General features: G+C 41.4%; 1 protein-coding gene across 1 annotated transcript in view; it reads right to left on the bottom strand.

Annotated features, from left to right (window-relative positions):
* DAPK1 (death associated protein kinase 1) overlaps positions 1 to 18822 on the bottom strand; it is a 255031-nt gene that overhangs the window by 36786 nt on the left and 199423 nt on the right. The window contains exons 16-18 of the mRNA XM_089662124.1: positions 18256 to 18453; positions 12792 to 12989; positions 2787 to 2885 (exon numbers count right to left, since the gene is read on the bottom strand). Of these exons, the coding sequence (XP_089518250.1) occupies positions 2787 to 2885; positions 12792 to 12989; positions 18256 to 18453 (495 nt within the window). The remainder of the gene's footprint in view (positions 1 to 2786; positions 2886 to 12791; positions 12990 to 18255; positions 18454 to 18822) is intronic.

The following is an 18822-nucleotide window of genomic DNA, read 5'->3' as shown; positions in this document are numbered from 1 at the left end:
ACATTGTACTACTTTGGGGAAGTGATCAGTATTTTTTATTTTTTTTTACACAATTTGCTTATAGCAAAGAATTACTTTGCTATAAGCAAGCATTTACCTGAATGAAATCGATTCATTCAGGGTTTTTTTGTTTTTTTTTGTGCTTAGCTGTGATTTGGCCACAGCTAATCACATGACATGTGCATGTGATTAGCCGTGACCATTCACAGCTAGATACTAGTATACAATGGATGGCATGAATGAAGCCATCCATTGTATACAACTGTCAAGTGACCTGCCGTGATTGGTCACAGCAGGTCACATGGTACCGGCAACGGGCCGATACTCAGATCTGTCATCGGCTGTGTCCGAGGTACAGGGCCGGTGACAGATCGTGCCGCTCTACAGGAGCGCCATCTGCGCATGTGCGGGAGGACGCCATATGGCATCCACCCGGAACGCTGATGACATTTGCCGCCCGCCGTTCGGCCATAGGGCGGGCGGCAAATGGTTAAAGAGCTATGGCGTACGTAAAAGAGAGGTTATTCTAGTTAGATTCTTGATACAAATGCAATTGAAAGCAGAATGATCAAAAAGTTTTTTTCCACTAATCTCTCCCCTAAGGGACAAATACATGTAGTACTTTGTCCCATGTTGACAGGTGCTTCCTAAATGTAGCTATGAGGGTGGACTGAGGCGGCCCAAATATGGATTAGAGACCAACAATATTTTCAAGTAACTGAATGCACATATTTTATGATATCAAATGAATACTCCTATCTGAAGAACGAACTTGTGCATTTACCACAAGGAGATGCCAGTCATAGCAAGTAGCATTTGGCGAGTGACAGAGGTACCACTCAAGCAATCAGAAATGCTGCAGCACAACAAGACTCTGCCTCTGCTTTCTTGAAAATTTCTGCCACATTTTTCTTTTATGGATGGAGGTTAGATGTTAATGTACAGTACTATGCAAAAGTTTTAGGCAAGTGTGTAGAAATGCTGTGTAGAAAGTAAGAATGCTTTCAAAAATATACATTTTATTTTTATCAATTTACAAAATGCAACGTGAGCGAAAAGAAAAATCTAAATCAAATCAATATTTGTTGTGATTATCCTTTGGCACCATGGCAAGATTGAGCACAGCAACAAGACAACAACTATTTATACTACATCGGAAGGTCTCTCCCAGGTAAATATTTCAAAACAGACCAGGTTTCAAGATATTCTGTTCAAGCTCTTTTAGAGAAGCACAAAGAAATGGGCAACGATGAAGACAGGAGAAACCATGGTTGGCCAAGGAAACTTAATGCAGCGTCACACTTACTTCCCTTTGACATTTGAAGATGTTCAGAAGTGCCATCAACACAGAACTGACAGAAACCAGTGGGAGCCAGGTACACTCATATACTGTCCGGATAAGTCTGGATAGAAGTGGTCTTCATGGAAAAACTGCAGCCAAAAAGCCATACCTCCTATGTGGAAACAAGGCTAAACGACTCAACTATGCAGAAAACTATAGCAACTGTGGTGCAGAAAAATGGCAGCAGGTGCTCTGGACTGATGAATCAGAATCTGAAATATGTGGCGGTTTGCTCGCCAAAGGGCTGGACAGTGGTACAATAATGAGTGTCTGCAGGCAACAGTGAAGCATGGTGAAGGTTCCTTGCTAGTTTGGGGCCTAACTTCTGCAAATGGAGTTGGAGATTTGGTCAGGATCAATGGTGTCTACAATGCTGAGAAATAGAGGCCAATGCTTATCCATCCTGCCATACCATCAGGGAGGTGTGTGATTGGCTCCAAATGTATTCTGCAACAGGACAACCACTCCAAACACATAGCCAATGTCCTATAACCACTTGTAGTACTCTACTAAATCCAGTGTCTCACAGCAAGGTAAGCATGCATGCTGTCTTGTGCTTGATCCAGAAAACAGGGAAGCATGAAGGGGATAAGAGACGCCAAACACCACTAACTCGACAGCTGGAGAGGTATGTGAATGGCCTCAGCCTTGAGCTCCTCCTAAACCATACCTCCTCCTGAGGAGGAGCTCATGGCTGAGGCCATTCACATACCTCTCCACCTGTTGAGCTAGTGGTGTGTGGCGTCTCTTATCCCCTCATAAAGCCAATGCCATTAGGAACCATCTTCAGCGTAAAAAAGAACAATGCCTGGAAGTAATGGTTTGACCCCCACAGAGCTCAGTTTCCAACATCGAGTCTGTATGGGATTACATGAAGAGACAGAAAGGTTTGAGGCAGACTACATCCACAGAAAATTTGTGGTTAGTTCTCCAAGATGTTTGGAACAACCTAACTGCTGAGTTCCTTCAAAAACTGCGTGCAGGTGTACCTAGCAGAATTGTTTTGAAGGCAAAGGGTGGTCACACCAAATATTGATTTGATTTGGATATCTATTCTGTTCATTTACTTTCCATTTTGTTCATTGATAAAATTAAATTATGAACATTTCTATTTCTGAAAGCAATCTTAATTTACAGCATTTTTTCAGACATGCCTAAAACTTTTGCACAGTATGTACATCCTAATCAAAGGCTGCCTGCTTTGGGTGGGAAAAGAGAGGCAGGTTTGGTGGTGTAATGATTTTCTGGGGCACAGGCAGAACTCTCATCTGACATCATCCCCGAGGGGTAACCTGATTTTAAACATTTCATTTAACCTGAAACTACTGCGATATTTGAATTTAAAGTTCAGAAAACAAACCCGAATGTAAGAGAAAATGGTTCTTATTCTTCTTTACATTCAATCACCAAACCAAAAGAACTCTAATAAATGTAATTTCCTTACCAGAGTTAAAGCTTCCACGTTGGCACCAGAGAGGCAAAGGTAGCGAACAACTTCCAGAATGCCATTATTGGCTGCCAGGTGTAACGGGGTCCGGTTATACTAGAAAAAAAAGAGAAATGACAATGTATATTGTTAGCATTATAAACAAAAACTGCTGAATCAAGATATCAGGGCAGAAATCTGCATACTTAATGTGTACAAATTAGAACAATTTGTCTGTGCAATAAGATTCATACCTAAACGGCAGCTTAAGAACACCAGTCAGAAAGGTCTGTAAATAGTCAGCTACTATGTAGCAACTCATTTTATCATTTGGTATGACAAGGATTCAGTGAAGAATTGTAATTGAAAATAAGCAAGGAAACGATCACCAATGGCGAATCTACTGCAGGCGGACGGCACAGCTAATGAGCGACATACCAGTAATCGCCTAGCACATGCACACTAGTGCACCGCCAGGGGAATTGCAGCGGCAGTGTCCCATGACCGCTGTATCCAGTGGACACATCGGATCACAGTGCTCGGAACCCAGCCGCTGTGAGAGGCTGACGTATCATGTGATCGCTATGACTAATCACAGCAATCGCATGATATTATATAAGCAAATTGCCATGAATGGCTTTCATTTAACAACTTACTTACTGTTGTGATGCTGTGATTTGCCCACAACTATCACATGGTACCAGGAACCCTGTACCATGTGACTAGTTGTAGCCAATCACAGCATCACAACAGTAAGCAAGCTGTCATGAATAGAAAGCCAGTCATGAGAGTTAAACTATTGCTTATACCAGTATATTATTATTATTATTATACAGTATTTATAAAGCGCCGATAGTTCGCTCAGCGCTGTACATTACAGAGGGGGACAGAACATGTGACAGAACAATACCAATACAATGCAAAACATGAGGGGATTGAGGGCCCTGCTCTTTTGAGCTTACAATCTAGGAGGGAGGGGATGGTGGCACAGGAGGAGATAGCTGTGGGGGATGGAGTGGTAGAAAGAGTGGAGGAGGTCGGCAAGTTAGCAGGGGGTGGGGTAGGCTTCCCTGAAGAGATGGGTTTTCAGGGTGCGCCTAAAGGAGAGGAGAGTAGGTGATAATCTGATGGGTTGGGGCAGGGAGTTCCAGAGGATGGGTGACACCCTGGAGAAGTCCTGGAGGTGGGCATGGGAGGAGGAGACCAGGGAACTAGAGAGAAGGAGGTCTTGTGAGAAGCGGAGTGTGCGTGCTGGGCGGTACTTGGATATTAGGTCAGTGATGTAGTACGGGGCAGTATGGTGGACAGCTTTGTACGTCAGCGTTAGGATTTTGAATTTGATCCGTTGCGCAATCGGAAGCCAGTGGAGGGATTGGCAGAGGGGGGTGGCAGAGACAGAGCGGTTGGAAAGGTGAATGAGTCTGGCAGCCGTATTCAGGATCGACTGAAGCGGGGATAGCCAGCGGCGAGGCAGGCCAGTGAGGAGGGAGTTGCAGTAGTCGAGTCGTGATATGATGAGAGAGTGGATGAGCTGTTTAGTGGTTTCTGGGGTTAGGAACGTGCGGATTTTGGCAATGTTGCGGAGGTGGAGTCTGCACGAGTTTGTTAAAGATTGGACTTGGGGCTGGAAGGATAGGTTGGAGTCCAGAATGACACCAAGTACTCTGGCCTGCGGTATAAAAAAAAATCCCTGATCACCCCCCCCTAAAAGAATTTTAATTGAAAATCAGAAATAAGCGAGGAAAAGATCACCAATTGTGAAGAAAACAGCTATTTGGAAAAATTATTTTCCAATGGTGAATTTTATTGTAAAGATGTAAAGAGCAGAACTCAGGGAAGGCATATAAAACATATAAAATAGTGCAGAAACTGATAGGCTGCTCAGCTAAAATGATCTCAAATGCTTTATTATTATACAGGATTTATATAGCGCCAACAGTTTGCGCAGCGCTTTACAAAATGAAGGTAGACATTACAGTTACAATACAATTTGGTACAAGAGGAAACAGAGGGACCTGCTCGTTATAGCTTACAATCTAGGAGGAAGGGTTGAGTGATACAAAAGGTAATAGCTGTGGGGGGGGGGATGAGCCGATGGAGGAAATAAATGGCGGTTTACTAGGTAGAAGCAGGATAGACTTAAAGAGAAAGGTTTTCAGGGATCGTCTAAAGGTTGATAGATTAGGAGACAGCCAGACAGATTGGGGTAGAGAGTTAAATAGGATGGGAGAAGCAAGGGAGAAGTCCTGGAGGCGAGCATGGGAGGAGGTGACACGGGAACTAGAGAACAGGTGGTCTTAAGAGGATCGAAGAGAGCGTTTTGGTTGATATTTTGAGACCAGGTTGGTGACGTAGCTGGGGTCAGAGTTGTGGATGGCTTTGTAAGTTGTTAGTATTTTGAATTTTATTAATTGAGCGAGTGGAAGCCAGTGGAGGGATTGGCAGAGAGGGGTAGCAGACACTAAACGGTTGGTAAAGTGGATGAGCCTGGCAGCAGTATTCATGATGGACTGGACGGGGGATAGCATATGCAAAGGTAAGCCAATGAGGAGGGAGTTGCAGTAGTCGAGTCGAGAGATTACCAGGGAGTGAATTAGGAGCTTTGTGGTATCATTGGTTAAAAAGGGGCGTATTCTGGAGATGTTGCGGGGGTTAAGGAGGCATGATTCGGACAGGGATTGGATGTGGACCTGAAAGGATAGTTCAGAATCCAGGTTTACACCAAGCACCTTGGCATGCAGGGATGGGTTGATAGCGGTGCTATTGATCCTGACAGAGAAATCGGGGGAAGAGGCACGTGGGGGAGGAAATACTATGAGCTCAGTTTTGGATAGATTGAGTTTTAGGAAGTGGTGTGACATCCAGTCTGATATGTCTGTTAGTAAATAGGTTATACGTGTGGAAACTGATGGGGTGAGCGGAGGAGTAGAGAGATAGATTTGTGTGTAATCAGCATAGAAATGGTATTGGAAACCATGGGAAGCTATCAGCTGACTCAAGGAAGAAGTGTAGATCGAGAATAGGAGAGGTCCAAGGACAGAACCTTGGGGGACCCCGACAGTAAGAGGAGTAGGAGAGGAGGAAGTAGAGTTGTAAGTGACACTGAAGGTGCGGTGAGATAGGCAAGACTCAAACCAACGGAGAGTATAGTCACGGAGACCAAGTAAATAGAGTTTTTGAGGAGGAGGGGGTGGTCAACTGTGTCAAAGGCAGCAGAGAGGTCCAAGAGCAAGAGTACGGAATAGTGACCATTGGTTTTAGCAGTAAGTCGTTTGTGAGTTTTAGGAGAGCAGTTTCTGTGGAGTGTTGTGGGCGAAATCCAGACTGAAGGGGATCGAGAAGGTTATTTTCAATAAGGTGGCAGCTCAGCTGGTTGTAGACTAAACATTCAAGAAGTATGGAGGCAAAAGGGAGTAAGGAGATGGGTCTTAGGTTGCCAAGATTGGCAGGGTCCAGTGAGGCTTTAAAATGGCAACCAAAACCAGAAAGACATGGAAGAAAATGGAAAACTACTATTCGAATTAATCAAAGAATAGCCAAAATGGCAAACACTCAGCCAAAGATCAGCTCCAGGGTGACCAAGGAAAGTTATCTGAGTACTGTAACAATTACAAGACGCCCGTGTGAAGCCAAGCTAATCAGCAAGAAGCCCTGCAAAGTTTCATTGTTGAAAAAATGACCTGTGCTAAACAGGTTACAATTTGCCAAAGAACACATTGACTGGCCCAAAGAGAAATGGCGCAACATTTTGTGAATTGATGAAATCAAGGTTGTTCTTTTTTGGGTCTAGGGGCCGCAGACAGTTTGTCAGATGACCCCCAAACACTGAATTCAAGCCACAGTACACTGTGAAGACAGTGAAGCATGGTTGCGCAAGCATCATGATATGGGGATGTTTCTCATACAATGGTGTTGGGCCTATTTATCGCATACCAGGGATCATGGATCAGAATACATCAAAATACTTGAAGAGGTCATGAGGAAATGCCCTTGAAATAGGTGTTTCAACAAGACAATGACCCCAAACACACCAGTAAGCGAGCAGCATCTTGGTTCCAGACTAACGAGATCAACATTATAGAGTGGCCAGCCCAATCCCGAGATCTTAATCTAATAGAAAATTTGTGGGATGACATTAAAAATGCGGTTTCTGAGGTAAAACCAAGAAATAGAGAAGAAGAACTGTGGAATGTAGTACAATCATCCTGGGCTGGAATACCTGTTCACAGGTGCCAAAAGTTGGTTGACTCCATGCAACACAGATGTGAAGCAGTTCTCAGAAACAGTGCTTATACAATTAAATATTAGTTCACAGGAAAGCAAAATCTTCAAACATTTTTCAGTTTATATGGTGAATGTTTGAGTTTGTAAAGAAGAATACAAACACTGCTATTTTTTTGAACAGCCTAACAGCCAGAAAAAGTAATAATAAATGTGAAACATTTTTCTTCATGTTTTGATTTAGAATAGACTGTTCAGTATTCCCAATGCATTTGCATGTATGGAAATAATAGCTATTATAGAGATTTTGAGCTTTACTCACTTTTTAAAACACTGCTATTTTTTTTTAACACAACTGTATCTGCATGAGTCACATCTGATAGTCTATGTCCACACCAGACAGACAATCTCAGTAGAGGACCCTGCCCCTTTTTCCCCTCCAGCACTCAGCAGGTGACTGAAAGCTACAGTTGTGAATGTTACCTTATAACACTCTGTAGAGGGTGTGTGTCCATTCCCTCCACTCAGGTCTCAGATTACACTCAACTCCCTGCTCTATGCTGTACAGTGCGTAACATCAGCCCCCCCCCCACCACCTTCTGTTGTTGAGAAATGCTCTCTAAATGCTGTACTTTGAATAACTGTAAAGCAGTGGTCCCCAAACTAAAGCCCACGGGCCAGATGTGGCCCTTTGCTAGCTTTTATCCAGCACTTGGGTCACTATTGCTCCCAATGACATGATGCACTATTCCTCCCACTCTCAACAAGGTTGAGGCACCATTCCATACACTGACACCTAGTAGTGGGGCATAATTCCTTCCACTGACACCACGGCTTCCTCCACTGAAACCAACAATGGGACACTATTCTTCCTCATGACACCAATGATGGGGCACCATTTATTCTACTGACACCAATGATTGGGCACGATTGCTCCCACCAATAACAACGATAGGGCATTATCCGTTCCGCCTACTAACCACATGTGCTTTGTCATTTTTCTTACTTCTACTGACCACCAAGCCTGAAGGATTGTTTACTCTCACTGATGCTGGGATATTTTCTACTTCCACTGGCCACAGTCTGCCCCCCCCCTCTAAAGTCTGAAGGACAGTAAACTGGCCCTCTGCTTAGAAAGTTTGGAGAAAAGAGGGTTGCATATAACCAGGTACATTTGGACACAGGCACAATTTTAGTTTTTTTCAGGTATATACCAAAACATATTCAAGCTATAGTTATATAATGGATATGGGCTGAAAGTGCACACTCTCTGGTTTAATTTGAGGGTATGTACATCCAAATTGGAGGAAGGGTTTAGCAATTACAGCTCTTAAAGTGTAGCCATCCCCCCTTTTTCAAGGGACCAAAAGTAAATGGAAAATTGAATAAAAAGCTGTTTCATGGCCAGGTGTGGGTTACTCCAGTATTTCTTCATCAATTAAGCAGGTAAAAGGTCTGGAGTTGATTCTAAGTGTGGCATTTGCATTTGGAATATATTGCTGTGAACCTATATCATGAGTTCAAAGGAGCTGTCCATGCAAATGAAACAGGACAATGCAAGGCTTCAAAAACTAAACAAATCCATCAGAGAGATATAGCAGCAATATTAGGAGTGGCCAAATCAACAGTTTGGTACATTCTGAGGAAAAAATGCACTTGTGAGATCAACAACATAAAAAGGCAGACAACGGAAGACAACTGTGGTGGATGATCACAGGATCCTCTCTATGGTAAAGAAAAACCCATTCACAACATCCAGACAAGTGAAGGACACTCTCCAGGAGGTGGGTGTATCATTGTCACTGTCAAGAGAAGATTTCATGAGAGCAAAAACAGAGGGTTCACCACAAGGTGCAAACCATTCATAAGCATAAAGAGAAGAAAAGCCAGATTAGACTTTGCCAAAAAACATCTAAAAAAGCCAGACCAGTTCTGGAAATGCATTCTTTGGATGGATGAAACTAAGATTAATCTGTACTAGAATGACGGGAAGAAAAAAGTGTGGAGAAGGCTTGGAACAGCTCATGATCCAAAGCACACAACATCATCTGTAAAACATGGTGGAGGCAGTGTGATGGCATGGGCATGCATGACTTCCAGTGGCGCTGGTGTTTATTGATGATGAGACAGAAGCAGCTGGATGAATTCTAAAGTGTTTAGAGATATACAGTTAACCCAGATTCAGACAAATGCAGATTGGACGGTGCTTCACAGTACAGATGGGCAATGATCCAAAAACACACTGCAAAAGCAACCCAGGAGCTTTTGAAGGAAAAGAAGTGGGATATTCTGCAATGGCTGAGTCAATCACCTGATTTCAACCCAATTGAGCATGCATTTCACTTGCTGAAGGCAAAACTAAAAGGCAGAAAGGCCCACAAACAAAGAACAACTGAAGACAGCTGCAGTTAGAGCCTGGCAAAGCATCAGAAAGGAGGAAACCCAGTCTTTGGTAATGTCCATGGGTTTCAGACTTCAGGCAGTCATTGCTACTAAAGGATTCTCAACGAAATATTAAAAATGAACATTTTATTTATGATTATATTCATGTTTGTCCTTGGACCCCTTCTCTTCTCCATCTACACCTGCTCCCTTGGTCAGTTGATAAACTCCCATGACTTTAAGTACCATCTCTATGCTGATGACACACAAATCTATCTTTCTACTCCTCACCTCACTCCTTCAGTCTTCTCTTGCATTACTAACCTACTAATTGACATATCAGCATGGATGACACTCCACTTCTTCAAACTCAATCTTTCCAAAACGGAGCTCATACTATTCCCTCCAGCCTGTGCCACCTTCCCTGACTTCTCCATCAAGATCAATAATACAACCATCAGTCCCTCCCCTCATGCCAGGGTACTAGGTGTAATCCTAGACTCCCGTATGTCCTTTCAGCCCCAAATCCAATCACTGTCCAAATCTTGTAGACTTCACCTCCGCAACATCTCCAAGATACGGCCGTTCCTAACCTCGGAAACCACTAAGCAACTTATTCACTCTCTTGTTATCTCTTTGCATGGCTATTGTCACTCCCTCCTCATTGGCCTACATAATTGCAGGATATCACCTCTTCAAAATTCAAAACATTAACAATAACATATAAAGCCATTTGTAACTCTGCCCCAAATTACATCACCAATATTGTCTCCAAATATCACCCAAACCGTCCTCTCCGCTCCACGCACGACCTCCTGCTCTCTAGCTCCCTTGTCTCCTCCTCTCATGCCCGTCTCCAGTGCCTCCCCCATCCTCTGGAACTCTCTACCTCAATCTATCCGACTGTCACCTACTCTGTCCACTTTTAGGTGATCTCTGAAAATCTATCTCTTCAGGGAAGCCTATCCTGCCTTCAGCTAATAACGGAATCTTCTATTCCTCCTATCAGTTCATTCCCACAGTTGTTACCTTTTGTACCACCAGCCCCTCCCTCTTAGATTGTAAGCTCCAAGGAGCAGGGCCCTTCAAACCCTCTTGTATTGAATGGTATTGTTTCTGTACTGTCTCCCTTTATATTGTAAAGCACTGAGCGAAATATTGGCGCTATATAAATCCTGTATAATAATAATAATAATAAATGTGTCCAATTACATCTGAGCCCCTGAAAATGGAAGGACTGTGTATAAAAATGGTTGCAGTGCCTAAAATATGTACTTGATATTTATGTTCAACCCTTGAATTAAAGCTGAAAGTCTGCACTTCAAATTCATTTGGATTGTTTTGTTTTAATTAATTCTGGTGGCATACAGAGCTAAAAGTATGAAAATTGTGCCTGTGTCCAAATATATATGGACCTAACTGTATGTAAGGGTTTACAACTTTAAATCATCTGAAGAGATTGTTTTCTGTGACAACAATTAAAAAGCAATAATTTATGTAGCATTGCTAGAATAATTGCTACAAATACTAGGATAACAATGTGTTCACTAAATTGAAGGAAAAAAATCAATCTATTGCTAGACTACTCAAATCACAGGCGTGTCACCTGGCAATTCTTTGAGCGAGAATGACAAAATGATTTTATTGTGTTCAAAGTAGAACCGATTGTAGAAAGGATAACACATAATCTTGCTACAACTACAAGTTTGTAGCTGTCAGAAAGTGGTCTTGCAGTTTTATCATGATACCAAACCTTACATTCTACAGGAAAGTATTTTTAACAGCAAAATACAACATTGCAAGGCAAACGGACAAAAGAAAAAGATCAAATTGCTTCACCAAGTTTTTCTAACAGATGACTAAAATTAGAGCCACCATATTCTAAATACTGATCAACCCTTTAAAGGATGAATTCACCTCTCTTAACATATTCAGTGTGTAACATGTTACTGTAGGACCGACGCCCAGAACCCCCCACCCACCCCTAATCCCCCTTTGTTATCGTCTCCCCCTCCCGATGTCACAATTGAGCGAGTGGTAGCTCATTGATTCTTCCTGTCAGTGTGTATCTGCCTGCTCATATGAGGTACAAGCAGACAGATTACACTGAGAGTCTGTAGGACACCTGCATGGTACCAGCCATCTGCTGTTCAATGGTGCAATGCTTTCCAGGCTTCTAAAACAATAAAAATAGTAAATTCACTTTTTTTTTACATGCAAAATAATTTGCTTTTATTATTTTTTGCTAAAATTTATCCTTTAAGTAGATTTGTCAAAAACCTAGGAAATCTTGACTGAAGATTTGACAAAACAATGAATAAGTAGAGGTTAACTTACCTAAAAACCACATGTCAAAAAAATCAGAACACCCAAAGACATAGGCTGCTAAATATCTGCAAAAGACGAAGGGGTTCATATGTGAGCAGATGCAAAATTCTCTGCTGATTAATTTGACATGTGGCTTTCACTTAAGGTAGCCTCCACTTATGCATTTGTCCCTCTCACACTCAGCTGAAACCGGCTCAATCTGTAACTTTCTTAGTATGAATTTGGCAGGGTATTGTCAATCCTGCCCAGTTCATCTCTTTGGATTACCGAACACCACCACCTTACATATTATTATTATTATACAGTATTTATATAGTGCCAGAAGGTTTGCTCAGCGTTGTACAATATAGTGGGGGACAGAACATGAGACAATACAGTAACAAAACAATACACGAGGGGTTCGAGGGCCCTGCTATAGAGATGATTAAAAGAGTGTGGTTCTGTAGTCCATCAGAAGTGAGCATGTAGTGTGGTGGGAGATGGCTGTACTTAACACTGTCAGTGCAATTGTGATTATGTCCTGCACAATGACAAATACAACCTGGAAAGAAACACTCAACTAACTTGAAAATATAAACAATGACCAGCAGACATGTTTTACATATACATGAAACATACACACGCACAGATACAAACATTTATACGCTTGACTCTCCACGTGTGTATAGTAATAAACTAAATGCATAAAAACAGAAAAACTACGAAATGACAATCAAAAAAAGGGGCTGCACATACTTAAAATTATATTACCTAAAATATTTCCAGAAAGCAACTGGGCCTAAATTCAATTCCTGCATCAGAGCCCAGTTAGCCTGCAGTAACAATGAGCACAATGAATAAATTATACATGATCAATCAACGATCAGAAAAGAAATACAGAATAGCTTTCATGGTTAAGTGCTATAGTTATTGCAGATGCAAGAACAAGATGGTCTATTTTACTGGATAATGGTCAATGTTTGATTAGCCTGCAAATAATTATAGGTACATTTTTTTAAAATAGATAACAATTCTGCTCTAGATATTTCTGGACATTTGTTAAATACTAGTTTTATTCATTAATATTTAGCATTATTGTTACCAGTGGCTCACCTTGTTAGTAATATCCAAATTACATTTAGCTTCACAGAGTGCCATTACAATAGGAATATTGCCATCTTTGCAGGCGACATGAAGTGGCGTGTTACCATGGCGATCCTGGAAGTCTACATAGCACCCCTGATTGATCAAGGTTTTAACTACTTCCATCTGACATCTTCTTACCGCAAGGTGCAGGGCTATGTGACCATCCTGGAAGAGGTGCACAGAAAAACTAGTTACAATCATATTTACTTTTCTTGTATATATATATATGGCCACTAACATTCATCAGAGTTATACAATTAAGGGTTCCATATTTTTCATGGCCTAACACACATTTATTATATCTATATATTTTAGCTTGGAAGGGGCCAAAATAAAATAGACCTAAAAAGATATTCTGATCCCAAACAAGATAGTGTTGTATTTACAGTGGCACTAAGGTTTGCAGTATACGTTGGGAAAAAAGTTACAGTCTTCTTGCCATCAATCAATATCTTACAAAGATGTTTTCAGAAAGAAAGCTTGATAGAGCAGAGTAAATATATTTATATTTAAAGTGCACCTGTGCCCAGACTGTGGATATTAAAACTATTTACATATTCTTAACAAGCAGTAAGAGCCCTTTCACATAGGCCATGTCCAGTCCAACTATCAAGGGATCTGTGAACAGATCCGCTGCTAAATTAGAGAACAGCAGATGTCACTTTTTCCATCCATTTTCACTTCATTTTTTTGTTGCATGTAAATAGTGGAGCCATTTTAGAGCCATAGGTGGCCGAGTGTAAAGAATCTTGCATCTGTTTACATCCAATTACCTATAATCTGTTAGGTTTAGGTCTGAAAAAAAAACTGAAATAGACACAGAACTTTGACATGTAAACTTGGACAGACTCAGAGGTAATCATAAGTAAACAAACACAAGTCCATTTACACCCGGACATTCAGAGACTACGTGAAGTTTCCCATCAGGTCTGCCTGAAAAACTGGCAGGTGTATCTGATCGGGCCGCTTGCGTGAAAGGGGCCTAAAAGAGCTTAAAAATAAGACTCTGACCTCTCTAGGTGACTGTTTCTAACAGCTAAAGCAGGGGTAGGCAACCTTAAAGAGGTGGAGAGCTACCTGCACAACATGGGAGAAGTCAACGATCACCAGGCACAGTGTTGTCCAGTGTCGCTGCCTCACATCAGAGATATACCTCTAATTCCTGTACTACTGTGCCACAATTGTGTGCATGGGTTTAAATTAGGTGGTGAGGAGGCAACATATTGCCTCCTCACCACCTGTGAAACACACTAAGATCACTTTTCAGAGGAGCAGTAGTACCTACTGCACTTGTGAAGGAGCCCTTAGTTGCATTTGGCAGCGGCACCATTAGAGTTAATTTACAAATAAAGTTGGGAAGTGGTAAAAACCTGTGGGTAAGTCGCTGTTTTACCGCCTCAAATCTCTACCCTCTTTATATAAATATATATACACAGTGCTGTGCAGTACTTTAAGCAAAGTAAAAAGATACAAAGTAAAAACTGTATAAATACTCCTCCAAGTATACTCTAGGTTTAAAAATAAAATGACGAAATATTCATGTGTACCAAACCATTGTCTGTGAGTACCACTTTAAATTAATATTAAACGTGTTTCCAGGATACAGCAGCAATCCTTCATACCTACTTCTTATAGGTAAAATTGAATTTAAAAAATATACATAGAAGATATCATCCATCCATGAAATATCCATATGTGGCGAATGTTGTCTGTGTGTGCCCAGGCCAATTTCCAGCTTTCAGCACTGTCGCATTTTGAATGACAATTGCACGGTCATGCAGCATTTTACCCATATGAAATTTTTATCATTTTTTTTGTGACAGATAGAGCTTTATTTTGGTGGTATTTAATCACCTCTGGGTTTTTTATTTTTTCTTAAACAAACCAAAAACAACTGAAAATTGTGAAAAAAAAAATGTTTTTTCTTAGTTTTTGTTATAAAATTGTGTAAATAAGTGATTTTTCTCCTTCACTGATATGCGCTAATGAGGCTGCAGTGATGGGCACTGATATGCTGCACTGATGGACAGTAATAGGTGGCACTGATGGGCACTGAGGAGGCACTGATGGGCATTGACAGTCATCACTTATGGGCACTGACAGGCAGCACTGATATATGGCACTGACAGGCAGCACTGATAGGCGGCACTGACTGGCAGCACTGATGGGTGGCACTGACTGGCACTGATGGGTGACACTGAAAGGCAGCTCAGATGGGCACTGATATGTGGCATTGATGTGCACTGGTAGGCACTGATATGTGGCATTGATGTTGCACTGATGGGCAGTGGCACGAGGCACTGATGAGCACTGACACAAGGCACTGATGGACACTGACAGGTGGCGCTGCTGGGGCTACACTGATCATCAGTGCCCTGATGATCAGTGTACATGTCCCCTCTGCGGAAAGCCGATTACCGACTCTCCTCACGCTGACAGCTCGAGAGCAGAGAAATGCTGATAACTGGCATTTCCCTATTTACATGTGATAAGCTGTGATTGGACACAGCTGACCACATGACTGAGCTGACATCTTCGGCTCTTTCCGTGATCCGCTGTGTCCGGGGGACACAGCGCACCGCTGATCGCCGCGTGCTCCCTGAGCCACGCATGCGCGGTAAGAACATCATATGACGTCCTCCCAGAACGTGAAAACCACCTTGCGTCCGTAATATTACTATATGGCGGGCGGGAGGTGGTTAAATATATATTAAACGTACTTCCAAGATATAGGAACAATCCTTCACCTATAAGAACAATCCTTCACCACACCTACTTATAGGTAACCAAATATGAAATAATGTCCATGTGTACCCAAATCTGTCCATGTGTACCACTTTAAATATGTTCTAATTTACATGCATTTCTAAAAGGTCTACAAAAGACTTCAATCTCCTTTTTATTCCAAACGTCCCTATTTTCACCAATGTTTTATAATATATACAGTAATTCATCCAAAGTGCATATCCCGTCACCACAAAGCTTATGCTCTCACCTTAAGATTAGACCTAACATGTATAATATTTGCCTTCCCGTTTAATTGGGGTTCTTATAAGGCACAGCACACATGTGTATATTTTATTCATTTTTACTTATAAGTAGATGTGAAGGATTGCTGCTGTATCCTGGAAATACGTTTAATATGAATTTAAAGTGTTGCACACAGAAATTGTTTAGTACACATTAATTTTTTTTATTTTTAAACAGAGTACACTTACATGAGCTTTTATACAGTTTTTACTTTGGATTTTTTTTACTTTGCATAAAGTACTGCGCGGTATTCAGTATATGTATTTATATTCTTGATCTTGTGGGAACACAAGTGTGGGCAGTGGTACATAGGATTTCATATAATTCATGGTTGTATGATATACAAGTGACTGCGCTTGGATATTATTGGTTATTTTCTTGACTTTTACCCTATCCCCTTTAGCTGCTGAAGTGTACACATGCTGCAGCAGGAATTAAACCCCCTGTTTCTTTTGGTGGGTTCTACCGCCTGCAAATCATGACCCATTCAAGTAAATGGGGCCACTCTAAAAGCGTCCCAAAACTGCATGCTTATGTGGGTTCTAAGGGGTTAAGGCAGGTTGTGAGAAAGGAACAAAACACAGCCTGCTTTAGCCCTTGTTTGTTGTACTGCACAAGGTTGCAAAGCACTTGCACAGCAAGCCCAGATTGTGATCTACCAGTCACTTGGCCACAATCTATTGGTAGATCACGATTTACAGGTCACTGACCCCCAATCTAAAGAAACCACTGCTGTTTGTTTACATTGCCTGCCAAGATTTGGATGCAAGAGAAGGCAAGGGCTCATTCACACTGGCTCTGCAAGCCATATACTATGAAAAACAAGTGAATCTCTGTGCCCAGAAGTGACAGGTATTTGCATTAACCACCAGTACAAATCAAAGACAAGCTGAAGCTATACTCTGGTAGCCACACATCTGAGCATTTACAAGCGAACATTTTGTGTCCATGGTTGCTCACCTGTCCCTATACTAAAGCAAGTGCTTGGATGTGCAGTTACAAGCTTACAGCCGCAGCCTGTCATCGATTTTTACAGGTGGCTATACACAAACACCTGTCATTCCTGGGCATAGAGTTATGCTCATTTTTTATGATGTATGGGTCTCTGCTCTCAAGTGAATGAGCCTTAATAAGAAAAGAGGAAGATTTCAATAAGAGTTTGTTTACCCTAGGAGTCGCAGGGTGTAAAATAGTGGGTTGAGCTGTGGTTTTACTTCTCCCCAACTTCCCATCTTAAAATAACATGTCAGCCGGATAAAGTTGTACACATACTGCAGCCTTGATGCTTTGCTGCCACAAAAAAAAATACCCCACATTCAAGTGAAAGGGGCTTCGTTGCACCTGCCCCATTCCTATTTAAAAATCCTGTCCGCCTGTAAAAAATAAAAAACTAAACAGGCATTCAGAAGGCAGCAGTATCGACTTTTAAATACCCATCAGCTTCTCCTATACTGTGGTGGATCGCTTTTCAGAGACTGCCGTAGTTGTAAACGAATCCTAACTGTTTATGAACCTTAAAAATAATGTCACAATGCTTACAAATATGGAGATAAATGAGGGCTTGTTTTAAAGTGCTGTTACTGTTTGTTCAGCATATGTAAACACTTTATTGTGTATGATCTGGACACAGGTTCACTTAAAGGAAAAAAAACACATACAAACACAGGAGAACAGGATTTCTGAACAAACAAGAAATATAAACATAAAAACAAGGAGTGAACACAATCTCTCAATAAATAACCATGGGGATAATGTCTAACTGATTAAGTTATAAAGTGTCTATTTACATTTCCTCTCATCGCTTGTGTTTAGTGAACTAATAGGTTACATTCTCATAATAAATATTCATTCAGTCCCGAAAACAGCTCCCATAAGCAGCAGACTGATACAACAGAACAGATTTTGACAAGCACCATCTCTTCAGCTACCCTGTGCCGTGTTGGGATTTGCTATAAAACAACAGCTTGAGTGCAGCAGGGTACCAGCCTTTATGGTGTAATATATAACATTCATAGAGATACGGTGGACACAGCTAAATAATGAAGGAGCTGATTTATGAAGTGCTAATGTTAGAAATATTACTCAGCGCCTGGACTTTCATTCAACAACCAATCATGCAGAGAGCAGGCAAGCTTGTAATTTTATCTGATTTCCCATCCAGTTAAAGAATATGATATGCTATGCTAAACCAAACTGTTCAGGTAAAAATTGCACACAAGGCTTGGCATTTACATCCTACTGAGAAATCTCTGTTATATTTTAATATTTTACTAGTGGGGTTTCATATTGAGGAATTGCAGGTTACTAACTGCCGATTAGGTGTTTGAGAAGATGTTATTTGCAGGCCTAAATGGCCCTTGATTGCCTGTGTGTGTGATTTGTGACGGCGGGAATCGTTCACCTTGTCGGTTGCATCAAGGTCAGCTCCATGTTCAGTCAGGCATTCCACAATATCATGGTATCCTCTGGCAGCGGCTGTGAGGAGCGGCGTCTCACCTTCCCGATTACGAATGTTGACATTGCAGCCAGCCTGGCACAAAGCTTTAGCCACAGGATAGTAGCCATGCCAAGAAGCACAATGCAGTGGGGTTTCTGCTTCCTGGAAAAGAACATTACATCATTTAGACTCATTGCAATTATTCCTAGTTTTTCAGAGATAAGAGAGAACTAGAATGGAACTCCAGCTAAAACTTTTCCTCTTACAACCTGTTTAAGGTTTTTATTGCTCTTTCATCTCTTGGGGAAATTTGCCAGTTCTTGGGTAGGTAACCAGGATTTTTGCATAGTAACCAGGGCAGAACGTTATAAGAAATCTCTCCAATGCGGACACATCATTGAAAGCATTTTTTACTTTCACTGATGTATGAAAATAATTTTATTTCAAGAGTTGCAAATGCAATCAATGTTTTCATTGCTGTTTTACCATTGAAGAGATTCTTCCGACATACAACCAAAGCCTTAACCCTTT

Source organism: Staurois parvus, unplaced genomic scaffold, assembly GCF_062004578.1.
Source record: "Staurois parvus isolate SC_StPar_1 unplaced genomic scaffold, SC_StPar_1.0 ptg001432l, whole genome shotgun sequence".
Lineage (NCBI taxonomy): Eukaryota > Metazoa > Chordata > Amphibia > Anura > Ranidae > Staurois > Staurois parvus.
Note: the sequence above shows the minus strand (reverse complement) of the source record. Positions and strands in the feature narration are given on the sequence as shown.